Below are 13,832 nucleotides of genomic sequence, written 5' to 3'. Positions count from 1 at the left end.
TCTGCGTGTGTCATGTGTGTGTGTAGGTTTTAACTTCGTATATGTATCATGTGTGTGTAGGTTTTAATTTCTATGTGTATCATGTGTGTGTCGGTTTTAACTTCATATCTATGTGTATCATGTGTGTGTCGGTTTTAACTTCATATCTATGTGTATCATGTGTGTGTAGGTTTTAATTTCTTATCTATGTGTATCATGTGTGTGTAGGTTTTAATTTCTATGTGTATCATGTGTGTGTCGGTTTTAACTTCATATCTATGTGTATCATGTGTGTGTAGGTTTTAATTTCTTATCTATGTGTATCATGTGTGTGTAGGTTTTAACTTCATATCTATGTGTATCATGTGTGTGTAGGTTTTAATTTCTTATCTATGTGTATCATGTGTGTGTAGGTTTTAACTTCGTATCTATGTGTATCATGTGTGTGTAGGTTTTAACTTCGTATCTATGTGCATCTTGTGTGTGTAGGTTTTAACTTCGTATCTATGTGCATCTTGTGTGTGTAGGTTTTAACTTCGTATCTGTGTGCATCTTGTGTGTGTAGGTTTTAACTTCGTATCTACGTGTGTCATGTGTGTCGGTTTTAACATCGTATCTGTGTGTATCATGTGTGTGTAGCAACGGTCAGAGACTCAGTGCGGTGGAGCGGTTCACATACCTTGGCAGCACACTGTCACGAAATGCGACCATCGACGATGAAGTGAACGTCAGGATTGCAAGAGCAAGCGCAACTTTTGGTAGACTCAATGCAAATGTCTGGAACAGAAGAGGCATTAGTCTTGAGACCAAGCTAAAGGTCTACAGAGCAGTAGTTCTCCCCACACTACTGTACACCTGCGAAACTTGGACAGTGTACCAACGACATGCCAAGAAGCTGAACCACTTCCACACAACATGCCTCAGGAAGCTACTGAACATCAAGTGGCAAGACAGGACCCCAGACACAGAGGTGCTCGCAAAAGCCACCCTTCCCAGTATCTTCACCATCCTGATGCAGTCCCAGCTTCGCTGGGCTGGACACGTGGCGCGCATGCCAGACCATCGGCTGCCCAAAAGGCTCTTCTATGGCGAGCTGCAACAAGGGAAGAGATCACATGGAGGTCAGAAGAAGCGCTTCAGAGATACTCTGAAAGTCTCTCTGAAAGCGTTTGATATCATCCCTGACTCCTGGGAGGAATCTGCAGTGGACCGTGACAAATGGCGTGCTGCTGTGCACAAAGGCGCCAAGTTGTGCGAGGCCAACAGGACTGCTGCAGCTGTTCAGAAGAGGCAGGCCAGAAAGTCACGGGCAAACAAGCTCCCTGACAAGGGTATGCCTGTCTTTGTCTGCCCCAACTGTCAGCGAACATTTCGTGCGCAGATTGGACTATTCAGCCATCTGCGCATTCACAGATAGATTCATGAGCATCCTCCCCCCCACCCCACCACCACCCTCCCCCCATTCCCCAGCTGGATGACAACGATGGTCATCATCGATCTCGGTGGACACACCACCACCAACCTACTTAGGGAGGTTATCGGCCGTTGCTACTTTTGTTTTCTCCGCATAGGCGGGTAGTAGTTTGCACAGGACAGGAATGTCAGACCCCTGCCAGAGTATTAGGAAGAAAATTTCCTTTCATTAACATTATTTCTTTGTATACGTTTTGGATTTGGTCTTGCAGGTTCCTGAGTTTCCATGAGAAAGACGGCAAAAGTGTCCTGACTCACGACTTCACCATCACTGGGAGAGATCAGATTCACCATGTATGTATATTTCTTTCTTTTTTTATTTTTTCTGCCCCATAATCTGCATCATTTTAGTAGCATTACTCCCTTTTTTTCTGCCCCATAATCTGCATTATTTTAGTAGCATTACTCCCTTTTTTCTGCCCCATAATCTGCATCATTTTAGTAGCATTACTCCCTTTTTTCTGCCCCATAATCTGCATCATTTTAGTAGCATTACTCCCTTTTTTTCTGCCCCATAATCTGCATCATTTTAGTAGCATTACTCCTTTTTTTCTGCCCCATAATCTGCATCATTTTAGTAGCATTACTCCCTTTTTTTCTGCCCCATAATCTGCATCATTTTAGTAGCATTACTCCCTTTTTTTCTGCCCCATAATCTGCATCATTTTAGTAGCATTACTCCCTTTTTTCTGCCCCATAATCTGCATTATTTTAGTAGCATTACTCCCTTTTTTTCTGCCCCATAATCGGCATTATTTTAGTAGCATTACTCCCTTTTTTTCTGCCCCATAATCGGCATTATTTTAGTAGCATTACTCCCTTTTTTCTGCCCCATAATCGGCATTATTTTAGTAGCATTACTCCCTTTTTTTCTGCCCCATAATCTGCATTACTTTAGTAGCATTACTCCCTTTTTTCTGCCCCATAATCTGCATCATGTTAGTAGCATTACTCCCTTCTTTTTTCTGCCCCATAATCTGCATCATTTTAGTAGCATTACTCCCACACAGTTTCTTCTTCTTCCTCGTTCGCCTCCCGTTAGATGAGCAGCCCGGTGTCCTCGATGAAGGCTGCCGTCCGTCGCAGCTCCTCCAGGGTGCCGTACAGTTTGGCTTCCACTGCTGTCGGTGTTGGCCAGTACTTCCTCCAGGATGCTGCATGCGTCCTACAATCTTGAAGGATGTGGTCGGTTGTCACTGGTCCTCACCACAAGGGCACTCTCCACTCTGTCCAGTGCCAAATTTTGTGCGCATGTGGTGGAGCAGGCGGTTGTGTCCAGTCCTCAGGCAGAAGATCTTGACCTGTTCCCGTCGTTCCAGCAAATGGTATCTGTCTTCTGGGTTATATTTTGGGTGCTGGAGGCGCCACTTTATTCCTTGCTGTGCCTTGATGGTTGTCTTGATTTCATCATATGACACCAGTTTGTTGGCCTGCTCCTTCTGTGCACCGTCTTTTGCCAGAATGTCTGCTTTTTCGTTGCCTCTGATGCCACAGTGTGCTGGAACCCATTGTATCACCACTTTCTCCACTCTGGCACTCAGGGCAACAAGGGCTGAAGTGAGATGGTTCTGTTCTTTGCAGCACTCCCACACAGCTCATTCCAAGTCCTCCCCCACACAGCCAGTCCACAGGGATCTATCAGTGTTAGGTCGCCAGGAGGCCACACACCAAAGGAGACCCTGCACTGCTGCTGAGTCGCTCCAGTGGTGCCTGTTCTGATTTAATGTGTGTAGCCTCTGCTGACGACAGTAGTCGCATTCACGTTGCCGGACTGAGCGAGTGTCCCTCTTAGAGTGGAGACTGCCGCTATGTCCCTTCAACGACAGTCCTCTACACAGATGGTTTTTTTTTTTTTTTTTGTAGATATAGTATTTATTCTTACACCAAAGCGATCATGTTTGTTTGGTATGTACACTTCTTCTCCATAGGGTTTTTTGTTTTGTTTGTTTGTTGTTGGTTTTTTTGGTAATATTTCTTTTCATACCAAAGAGAATCATTCATTCTATATGTTCATTTCTTATACAGATTTTTCTTTCTTTGATATTTATTTTCATGCCAAAAAAAACACATTTATTCTCTATGTGCATTTCTTCTCCAGAGTTTAAAAAAAAAATTATGTAACATTTATTTTAATTATACATACTTAACCGTGACCCAACTAGTGCAGACTCCGGCAGGGGTCTGACATTCCTGTCCTGTGCAAACTACTATCCGCCTATGTGGAGAAAACGAAAGTAACTGTTGTCATTTTTATACCAAAGAGAGCATGTTCAATCTTTATATTTATTTCTCGTGTAGAGTTTGTTTTTCATGTTGTTGTTTTTGACTCACTTGTGTAAACAAAGTAAGTCTATGTTTTAACTAGGTGTTCGGTTGTCTGTGTGTGTGTCTGTGTGTCCGTGGTAAACTTTAACATTGACATTTTCTCTGCAAATACTTTGTCAGTTGACACCAAATTAGGCATATAAATTAGGAAAAATTCAGTTCTTTCCAGTCATCTTGTTTAAAACAATATTGCACCTCTGGGATGGGTACAAAAAAATAAATAATGAAGCCTAATTATATGCAAACTGCATTTACTGTTATATTTATATTGTTTGTATTCTCTAAACTTGGCACTTTGATCTGATATTCTGATCCAACAACAAGAGCAGTCATTATTATCATTTTTTGTTCAAACAGGAACTTCTTTTGCCATGGAAGTTTTATTTATTTGCAAACGTTTTGGTGCAGATAGTAAAGAAGGGAAATTACTCTGTAATTAATGCTAGGGGACTTAATTTGCTTTAAACTAATCTTTCTCATCTTAAACATTACATTTTGAAATTATACTCAATACATAAAAAGCTTGGGATTTTTAAAAAGTGTATCACAAGTGAGTCTTGAAGGCCTTGCCTCTCTTGTTTTTTTTTTTCTTTCAATGATGTAGCTAATTCATCTGTCTCTGTTTCGTCCCACTTTACTAGCAATGGTCAACGCAAATTCTCCCCGACCTGACGTCTTCGGGCCGGAGGGTGAAGCGTCGGTTTCATGATTTTGTGATGTACAAGGACTACGTGGTGAGTCCAGCGTCCTCTGACAGTCTTTGTTGTGAATGTTGCCCTTGACCTTGTGTACCTGGGTTTGAGGATCTGTCCTTGACCTTGTGTGCCTGGGTTTGACGATGTGTCCTTGACATTGTGTACCTGGATTTGATGATCTGTCCTTGACCTTGTATACTTCTGTTTGATGATCTGTCCTTGTCCTTGTGTACCTGGGTTTGACAATCTGTCCTTGACCTTATGTACCTGGGTTTGATGATCTCAGACACTCCTTTTGATGCTGACGTAGACATGTGAATCGGATGCCCAGTGTTACCACATGATTGTGTAACTGAGTTAGTAAAAGTTTAGAACAACAAGTAATCCTTTGCCTGTTATTAGACAGCATTTTTTAAAATTTACCCAAGAGGTGAAAGAATCTTATGATAAATGCTTCTCAAATGACATCTCTGAGAATTTCACTATTTAACTGTGTGCCCTTTTTTTTTTTTTTGAAAGCATCACATAAAATGTTTATCTAGATATTATACAACCTGCCTTAATTCCATTTGATTATAGTGCTAAAACTCGAAATCTGTTGTGTCTTCTGTGTACAGTTCTTTTTAGTAAAATTTTGTCTGTTGATAGGGGGTGGGGGGGGGGATTTGTTTGTATTGTTAATGAAATATTACTTGTTAATGTGTATTTGAGTGATTGTACAAAAGGGCTTTTTTCTAGTTTATGACATCACTCTTTTTGTTTGTATGGTCTTTGTGAAAGATGAATGTATGTAACGTTTCAGTGCACACAGGGGACATACAAAGCATACTCTTTTTTTTTTCTTTTTTTTTTTTTCTGCTATCTGCACCGTTTCAGTGACATTACTCCCATTCCAGTCACTCCAGCCCTGGCCAACCACTAAGGCCATCTCAAGGCTGTTGCCACGTTCCAAAGTATCTAGTAATTACAAGTGTACCCTTAGATGGTTCTCCCAATCATCAAGGCACAGCGAGGAATAAAGTGGCGCCTCCAGCACCCCAAATATAACCCAGAAGACAGATACCATTTGCTGGAACGACGGGAACAGGTCAAGATCTTCTGCCTGCGGACTGGACACACCCGCCTGCTCCACCACATGCGCACAAAATTTGGCATTGGACAGAGTGGACAGTGCCCTTGTGGTGAGGACCAGTGACAACCGACCACATCCTTCAAGACTGTAGGACGCATGCAGCATCCTGGAGGAAGTACTGGCCAACACCGACAGCAGTGGAAGCCAAACTGTACGGCACCCTGGAGGAGCTGTGATAGACAGCAGCCTTCATCGAGGACACCGGGCTGCTCATCTAACGGGGGGCGAACGAGGAAGAAGAAGAAGATGGCTCTCCGACCATTGCTGAAGACTCTTCCATCAGACTTAGTGAAATGCTGCTGAATATTACAGAAACCTCTTGGTGAAAAGCCGGAACTGGCCATGCAGTACCGAAGCCATTTTGCGAAAGTTCGCTCGATTTCCGTCACCTGTGAAGAAACCTTGGCAAGACCAGCGCGCATGTGGGTGAGCACAGACTTTGAACACGGACTGCATCTGGCTGTCAAATGATGAGCACCCAGTGGCAGCCGTCAGTCAGCTCTACCCAGGTAGGCAGGGTGTGGTGCAAATGACCCCAAGTTCGTAAAACACTTAGAGCTTGGTCTCCGACCGAGGATAGGCGCTGTATAAGTATCCATATCAAATCGAATCAAATCAAATCGAACGTGTGTGTGGGGGGCTTTCAGTTCATCCAGGATGTGTGTTACGAGGACGAACTGGACCTGATGACGGTGTCGTTTCTGGGCGATACATTCGACGCCACTGCCAGGATGGGGCTATACCACAACACCACCGGTGAGCAGCTGAAATTCATCACCCTGGACATGCCACCGGACTATGTGAGTGTCTACCGCTGTGTTGAGAGAGGGTGCTTTTGGTTTGGTTGGGGTTTGTTTCTTCTTTTTTTTTCTTCTTTTTTTGGGGGGAGGGGGGGGGCGGTGGGGGTTGTCTGCTTTGTTTGGTGTTTCTTTGAGTCAGTCACATTTTATTTGGGGACAAGATGTGGGGGGGAGCGGGGCATGAATATGTATATATATAGAGAGAGAGATATATAGATATGTATATATACTTGTGTGTGTGTGTCGGTATGGGAACAATCCTCTCTCTTTCTCTCTCTCTCTCTCTCTCTCTCCCTCTTTCTCTGTCTCTCCCATCTTCATTGGAAATTTGTCTTGTTCCTTCACTTTTTCTTTTCCTTCTATTTTTTATAACTTGTTTTGTTTGGTTTTTCTTCTTTGTTCTCAACAGCTTGTTGTGTTTGTGTATGTGTGTGTGTGTGTGTGTGTGTGTGTGAGTAACTGTTGATATCTGGAAATTTGCAGTATCGACTTAGTGTATTACTACACATGTATGTGTTGTTTTTTCGTGTGTAGAGGTATGTTGTATTGTATTTCACTTCTTTTTTTTCTTTTTTTTTCGTCACAACAGATATCTCAGTGTGAAATTCGGGCTGCACTCCCCAGGGAGAGTGCATCACTACACTTTTTTTTTCCTGCGTGCAGTTTTGTTTGTTTTTCCTATAGAAGTGGATTTTTCTATTTTCTACAGAATTTTGCCAGGGACAATTTTTGTTACCATGGGTTCTTTTACGAGCACAAAGTGCATGCTGCACATGGTACCTCGGTTTATCGTCTCATCCAAATGACTAGCATCCAGACCACCACTCAAGGTCTAGTGGGGAGAGGGGGGGGGGGGGGGGGGGAGAAAATTGACTGCCGGTGTTATTCGAACCAGCGCGCTCAGATTCTCTCGCTTCCTAGGCGGACGCGTTTCCACTAGGCCATCACTCCACGGATTTATTATTATGCACTGTTGTATATGTATTGTTTCATGTGAGGTGCTTAGAGCCTGTTATGATTACGGGGAGTTTGCTTCACATGAGTACTACCAGTTATTATCAGTGTTATTGCTATTATTATATGTTTTACATTTATCTGCTTATTTATCATCACTGTTGTCTTTTTTATTTATTTATTTTATTTTGTTATTCTTCTTCTTTTTTCTTTTTTTTTGGTACGCTTATAGTTAACTTCATCAAGTTTTTGCACTGTATAAATATTACCATTAGTAGTAGTAGTTCTTTTTTTATGTATTTATCTATTATTTTTATTTACTTATTTCTGGGTTGTTGTTTTTTGGTGTTTTTTTAATAATTTATTTTATTTTATTTGTTTATTTATTTATTATTATCTTTTTTTCCTTCTTTTTTTTTTCTCAAGGCCTGACTAAGCGCGTTGGGTTACGCTGCTGGTCAGGCATCTGCTTGGCAGATGTGGTGTGGCGAATATGGATTTGTCCGAACGCAGTGACGCCTCCTGGCTCCTGGAGCTACTGATACTGATACTGATACTTATTATATTCGCATGACTAGACTGAGATTTTCCTGTCAAAGTTGGGAGAAAGGGCAAGACGAGGGAATGGAAGCCAGACCCGCGGGGAGCACTGCATGTAAACCATTCTTCTAACACCGCCCCCCCCTCTCTGTGTTGCAGTTCAAGGAGAGCCGAATGGCACTGGACAGGGACACTATCGTCCATGTGATCAAGTTAAAGAACAACCATTTCCGTGTCCAGGTCTACCGACTGTTTGAAAACGCTGCCCCTGACGAGTTCGGAAAGACTCAAAAGCCGCCGGAAGGTATTTTGTCCAATCACAATTTGCCAGGACGACGACGACGACGACGGGGATGGGTATCCACTGACTCTGACAGTGATTGATGGTTTTTGCGGCGTAGATGGGACTGAAGTCTTACTCAGTGAGTGAGTCAGTAGTGAGTGATGGGCTGGTTTCTTCCACTTGCGTATGCGGAGTTTGATTTCCGGTTATGGCACTACATGGTGGGGGAATGGTGGTGGTTTTTCTGATCTCTTCGCGTGTGTGTGTGTGTATGTTTTCGTTTTAATTGTATCTTTTGGTTTTCATTTCGACGGGCGCAATAGCCGAGTGGTTAAAGCGTTGGACTGTCAATCTCAGGGTCCCAGGTTCAAATCTCGGTGACGGCGCCTGGTGGGTAAAGGGTGGAGATTTTTACAATCTCCCAGGTCAACATATGTGCTGACCTGCTAGTGCCTGAACCCCCTTCGTGTGTATATGCAAGCAGAAGATCAAATACACACATTAAAGATCCTGTAACCCATGTCAGCGTTCGGTGGGTTATGGAAACAAGAACAAACCCAGCATGCACACCCCCGAAAACGGAGTATGGCTGCCTACATGGCGGGGTAAAAACAGTCATACACGTAAAAGCCCACTCGTGTGCATACGGGTGAACGCAGAAGAAGGTTTTCATTTCGAATGTACCTTCTGCTTGCAGAAGACTTAAGGGTCAAAACTGTTATCGCACTTCTTTTTGTCACAACACATGGCTGTGTGGAAATTCGTGCTGCTGTCCCAAGGGGAAAGTGTGTCGTTGCAGTGCTGGGCTATCCATAGTGTGTGTTGTCTTGTTTCTTGTTTTTCAGTCCTTGTCCGAACTGTTGGAGCACAGGAAATTTTTGTGTTTTTTGAAAGTTGTTTTCTTTTTATCTGATCTGGGGTATGCTAATTCTTGGTAGTCATTATTTTTTTTGCATGTTTATAACTGGATCTGTATGTCATATCACTCAGCAGAGAATTTTGTTTTTTGTTTTTTTTTAGTTCTGGGGTTGTTTTATTGTTAACAAGTTGAAAGGATTGTGCCATAGTTTGATAGGTGTTGGACTTCTGATCCAGTGATCAGAAAACGGAGTATGGCTGCTTACATGGCGGGGTAAATAAACAAACTGGTCATACAGGTAAAATGTTAAATGTCTGTCTGAGTTTGTGTGTGTGTGCGTGTCAGAAATCTGAGTGAACAACAACAGGAAACGAATGATGAGCGCCCAGGGACAGCTGTCAGATGGTTCTACCCAGATAGGCAGCCTGTTGTGCAAATGACTCGGTGTTTGTAAAGTGCTTAGAGGTTGGTCTGTGACTGATAAGCGCTGTTTAACTCACTCAATACGGCCAGTCCTCTCTTCTCCTCTACACAGACCCCTCGGATGTCCAGTGGGTGTCTGAATGACCCAACCTTTAGCTTCCATCGTCAGAATTGTGGTATTCTTTGTCAACATTCACCTCTTCAGTATAAGAGCGTTCCGCTTGCAATATTTTGATGATGGTAATTGGGGTGAAACGCTATTAACGTCGTGTCTTTCGCCGTTCGTATGGAGAGAGTTAAGTATCCATATCATCATCATCATCATCATCATTTCACCTGTTGATTGCTTCCAACATTCCTATCATCTTCTGTTAGGAGCTGTTGATTCTATGAGGGTAAATGAGGCAGGCAACTCTGTGATTAAAATGAACTCTTGATATGAACACCTCAACTAATAGGGCATTCACAGCTTGATCATTGATCTACAGTCATCAGCTTATGCAAAACCTGTTTCTGTCTTGATTTCTATCACATTAATCAGTGTCACTTTATTTTAGGCAAAGTGGTCAGCAGTGTTATGTCCTGTTATTTTGACATTGTTTCTGCTGATCTTTAGCAGTGAAGCTTTTGTGTATTGGTGCCGACAGAATTATACAAATGAATAATTGTCAATTTAGTATGAAACATAACTGTGCACAAGAGATGGAAGGCACTGTGTGATATTGTATACCGTACCAATAGTGCATTGATTCAGTAATATCCAAAAATAGTATCACGGGGTTTATGCTACTTATCAGTAGTTGGGGTTGTTTTTTTTTCTCTCTTCTTCTTCAGAGTTCTTTATCCCTACCTTATCGATAATCTGCACTCAATCAGTGGCATTTCTCCAGTGCTTCTCAAACTGCCACACCAGTGTTTGCTTGCCACAGTCTCAGTGCCAGCAGTCCACAGGAATTTCTAGGATTTCTATCACATTAATCAGCGTCACTTTATTATCAGTCCACAGCAGTCCATCAATGTTTACTATTTCGCCGTCAAGTTTCTGTTTGAAAAACGCCAGTGCCAAGTATTTTAGACTCGACACTGTCACACAATTCACTTGTTTTAGAACATAGTGGCTTTATGACAGCAGGGAAAACTGTTTGTTTGAGACGACCCCTTGATATCATCTTAAGTCACACATGGTGAACTGTCTAGTTGACTTGAGTTACCTGTGGCAGCAAGAGTTTGATCACCAGGAGGCTGCACACTTGAGGAGACCCTGCACTGCTGCCTAGTCACCTTTATGGTATTCAGCAGTGTCTGTTCTGAATGGAAGTTTGTAGGACACCACCTTCTAAGCCCACAACTGATGACAATAATCGCTGTGTCACAGAGCCCGACTGAATGGGTGGCCACCACATGAATCTGCTGATACTTAATGCTATGTTCAGAGATGCCAACCCCTGTCAAATGTTTGTTGGAACAATCAGGAAATCTGGAAGGAACATTCAGAATTTGGTAGGAACACTTTGACTCCGAGCAACATTAGCAAACATACATAGCTTAATCCACCAGTCACAGACGCTGTCTGACTGAGACACAACCAGATTTAACCATGTTCTCTCTTGTTCGGGCAAATGTTTGTCCTGATTCATCTGACGTCATGATTGATAGGTCTAGAGCATGTGGGTAATGTTACAACAGGAAAGCATGTGACTATGCTATGTAGTCAAAAATTAGCTTGTCAGAACAGTTTTGACGTTTGCGTAGACGGGCGCAATAGCCGAGTGGTTAAAGCGTTGGACTGTCAATCTGAGGGTCCCGGGTTCGAATCACGGTGACGGCGCCTGGTGGGTAAAGGGTGGAGATTTTTATGATCTCCCAGGTCAACATATGTGCAGACCTGCTAGTGCCTGAACCCCCTTCGTGTGTATATGCAAGCAGAAGATCAAATACGCACGTTAAAGATCCTGTAATCCATGTCAGCGTTCTGTGGGTTATGGAAACAAGAACATACCCAGCATGCACACCCCCGAAAACGGAGTATGGCTGCCTACATGGCGGGGTAAAAACGGTCATACACGTAAAAGCCCACTCGTGTGCATACAAGTGAACGCAGAAGAAGAAGAAGAAGACGTTTGCGTAACATCGGAACAAACTGTAATTGAGCGTAACAGAATACGGCAAAATCATAAGTTGGCATCTCTGCGTGTCGGGACTTAACCCTTCAGGCAGTAGCGTGAAAGTGGAGGAGACAGTAACCAAGATCACCATGAAAGGGCATGAAAGCCACAGAATCTAGGACTTTTTTTTTTTTTCTTTTACATGCTGATCATGACTGGGGATGACTGCGGTGGTCCATTTCAGGTTAACGGCTTTGCTTCATGACTGTAGCGTACACTTTTGATAACTGTATCCTAACCTGTACTTGTTTCAGGGATGACATTAACCAGGCCCTTGACCATGTTACATTTGATATTTAAGCCACTTATTGACAGTGCAGTGCCTTGCTCAGTTTTGACTGTAAAATGGCATAGTTCTTTGTGTTACAAGAGTTGTGTGTCTGACTTTGGGATTTGTATATTAGAATCAAGAATAGTCTAGAGAGTTTGGCGTATCGTTTGTGGTTGACAAAAATGTGATAATTTTCTAGAAATATTTGGTGCACGATTTGTTGTAAGAGTCATGAAGAAGTGAACAGTGCCAGACACCGTTGTAAAAAAAAAAAAAAAAAAAAAATTATCGTGTTGAAAGAGTGGTTTTATAGAGTAAATGTATTAGACAGATTTTGTGTGTTACTGTGTACTTTCACTTTCTCAGGTCATTGGAACTTAACAAGACTTTCTTAGGATATATATATTGATTGTGTGTGTGTGTGTGTGTGCATTATTACGTTTTGTCACAACAGATTGCACTGTGTGAAATTTAGTCCACTGTCCCTTTAGAGGGCATTGCCACCTTTTTATATATTTTCTTCTTTTTTTTTTTTTACTACTGTCTGTATTTGTTTTACAAAGTAGATTTTTTTAAACAGAATTTTGCCAGAACAATCGTGATGTTGCTATGGGTTCTTATATATGCACTAAGTGCATGTGTCTTACGAGACTTTGGTTTATCACATCATCTTGACTTGCAATATTTTATGACGAAAATGTGGTGTGTCTTTTGTATGCAATGTTTGCAAATAAGCATATGCTTTGAAGATGAGTTTGATAAATTCATCAGTTTTTGTATACAATATTTGCGTCTTGATGTTTGCTTTGAAGACCGCTGCTTATTCATGCATGCTTTGAAAATGGGTACAAAATAAATGCATCAGTTTTTGTATGAAATGTTTGCCTGTTCATTTATGCATTGAAGATGAGTAGAATATAAATGTGTTTCTGTACGAAATGTTTGCATATTGATGTGCACTTACAAAGGAGTTGGATATAAGTCTTTAAATGCATAATTATTTAATTAATTTTTTGCATATTAATGAATGCTTTCAAGATGATAACAAGAGGAGGAGTTGTGTGAAATGTTTGCTTACTGATATATCCTTTGTTATTGATGTATCCTTTGAAGATGTATGCATTCTGATGAATGCTTTGAGTATGGTATAAATGCACGTTTTCTTTTTATGAAATGTTTGCTTATTGATGTATCCTTTGAAGATGTGTGCATACTGATGAATGCTTTGAAGAGTATGGTATAAATGCTGAAAGGTTTTTTTTTTTATGAAATGTTCACTTGATACATCCCTTGAAGATGAATACATATTGATGTTTTGAAGATGAGCAAGATCAGATATAAATGCATTGTTTTTGTATGAAATGTTTGCTTATTGATGAAAGCTTTGCAGATGAGTGGACAACTGAAAAGGAATAAACATGAGATTGAAATTTCAGTAACAAAACCGGTCTTTTGCCTCCATGTTATTTCCATCCTTCCCCTGTTGGGATGCCGAGGGTCTTTCAGTATAAATACTATCCCCGCCTTCTGGAAATTCTGTGCTGGAAATTTCCTCTTTTCTATCACTCTTATTTAACAACACATACTTAACCGTGACACTCACTCTTATTTTCTGCCCTTTTTTTTTCTTTATTCATTGTTGTCTCCATTTTCTGCCTTCCCAGTCCATTCCTCTTTCTTGTTTTCAAGCAAGTCTAGACACTTTTTTCCCTTTTTGGAGAGTCTGTGATGTACTATCTGTGCCGTTTTGCTCTAGCGACAAGGTTGTGAGATGTCAACACTGGGATGAGCACTAGCTGCCCATTCTGCAGTGTTATTTGCCTTTATGGCCTTTTTTTTTTGTTTGGCATTAAGTATTGTTTTTCTTTCCTTTTTTGATTTTTTTTAAATCTGGGGATGATAAACTTTAGCGGAATGGCTGGCATCCTCAGCA

At 41.6% G+C, this 13,832-nt stretch overlaps 1 protein-coding gene across 1 annotated transcript in view; it reads left to right on the top strand.

Moving 5' to 3' along the window:
- The window catches only part of LOC143301583 (DDB1- and CUL4-associated factor 17-like), a 34,477-nt gene extending 21,184 nt beyond the window's left edge, over nt 1-13,293 (top strand). The window contains exons 12-15 of the mRNA XM_076615967.1: nt 1,665-1,746; nt 4,419-4,511; nt 6,252-6,404; nt 8,058-13,293. Coding sequence (XP_076472082.1) covers nt 1,665-1,746; nt 4,419-4,511; nt 6,252-6,404; nt 8,058-8,282 — 553 coding nt within the window. The 3' untranslated portion in view covers nt 8,283-13,293. The remainder of the gene's footprint in view (nt 1-1,664; nt 1,747-4,418; nt 4,512-6,251; nt 6,405-8,057) is intronic.
- Nucleotides 13,294-13,832: the final 539 nt, after the last annotated feature.

This window comes from Babylonia areolata, chromosome 27, assembly GCF_041734735.1.
Source record: "Babylonia areolata isolate BAREFJ2019XMU chromosome 27, ASM4173473v1, whole genome shotgun sequence".
Taxonomy (NCBI): Eukaryota; Metazoa; Mollusca; class Gastropoda; order Neogastropoda; family Buccinidae; genus Babylonia; species Babylonia areolata.
Note: the sequence above shows the minus strand (reverse complement) of the source record. Positions and strands in the feature narration are given on the sequence as shown.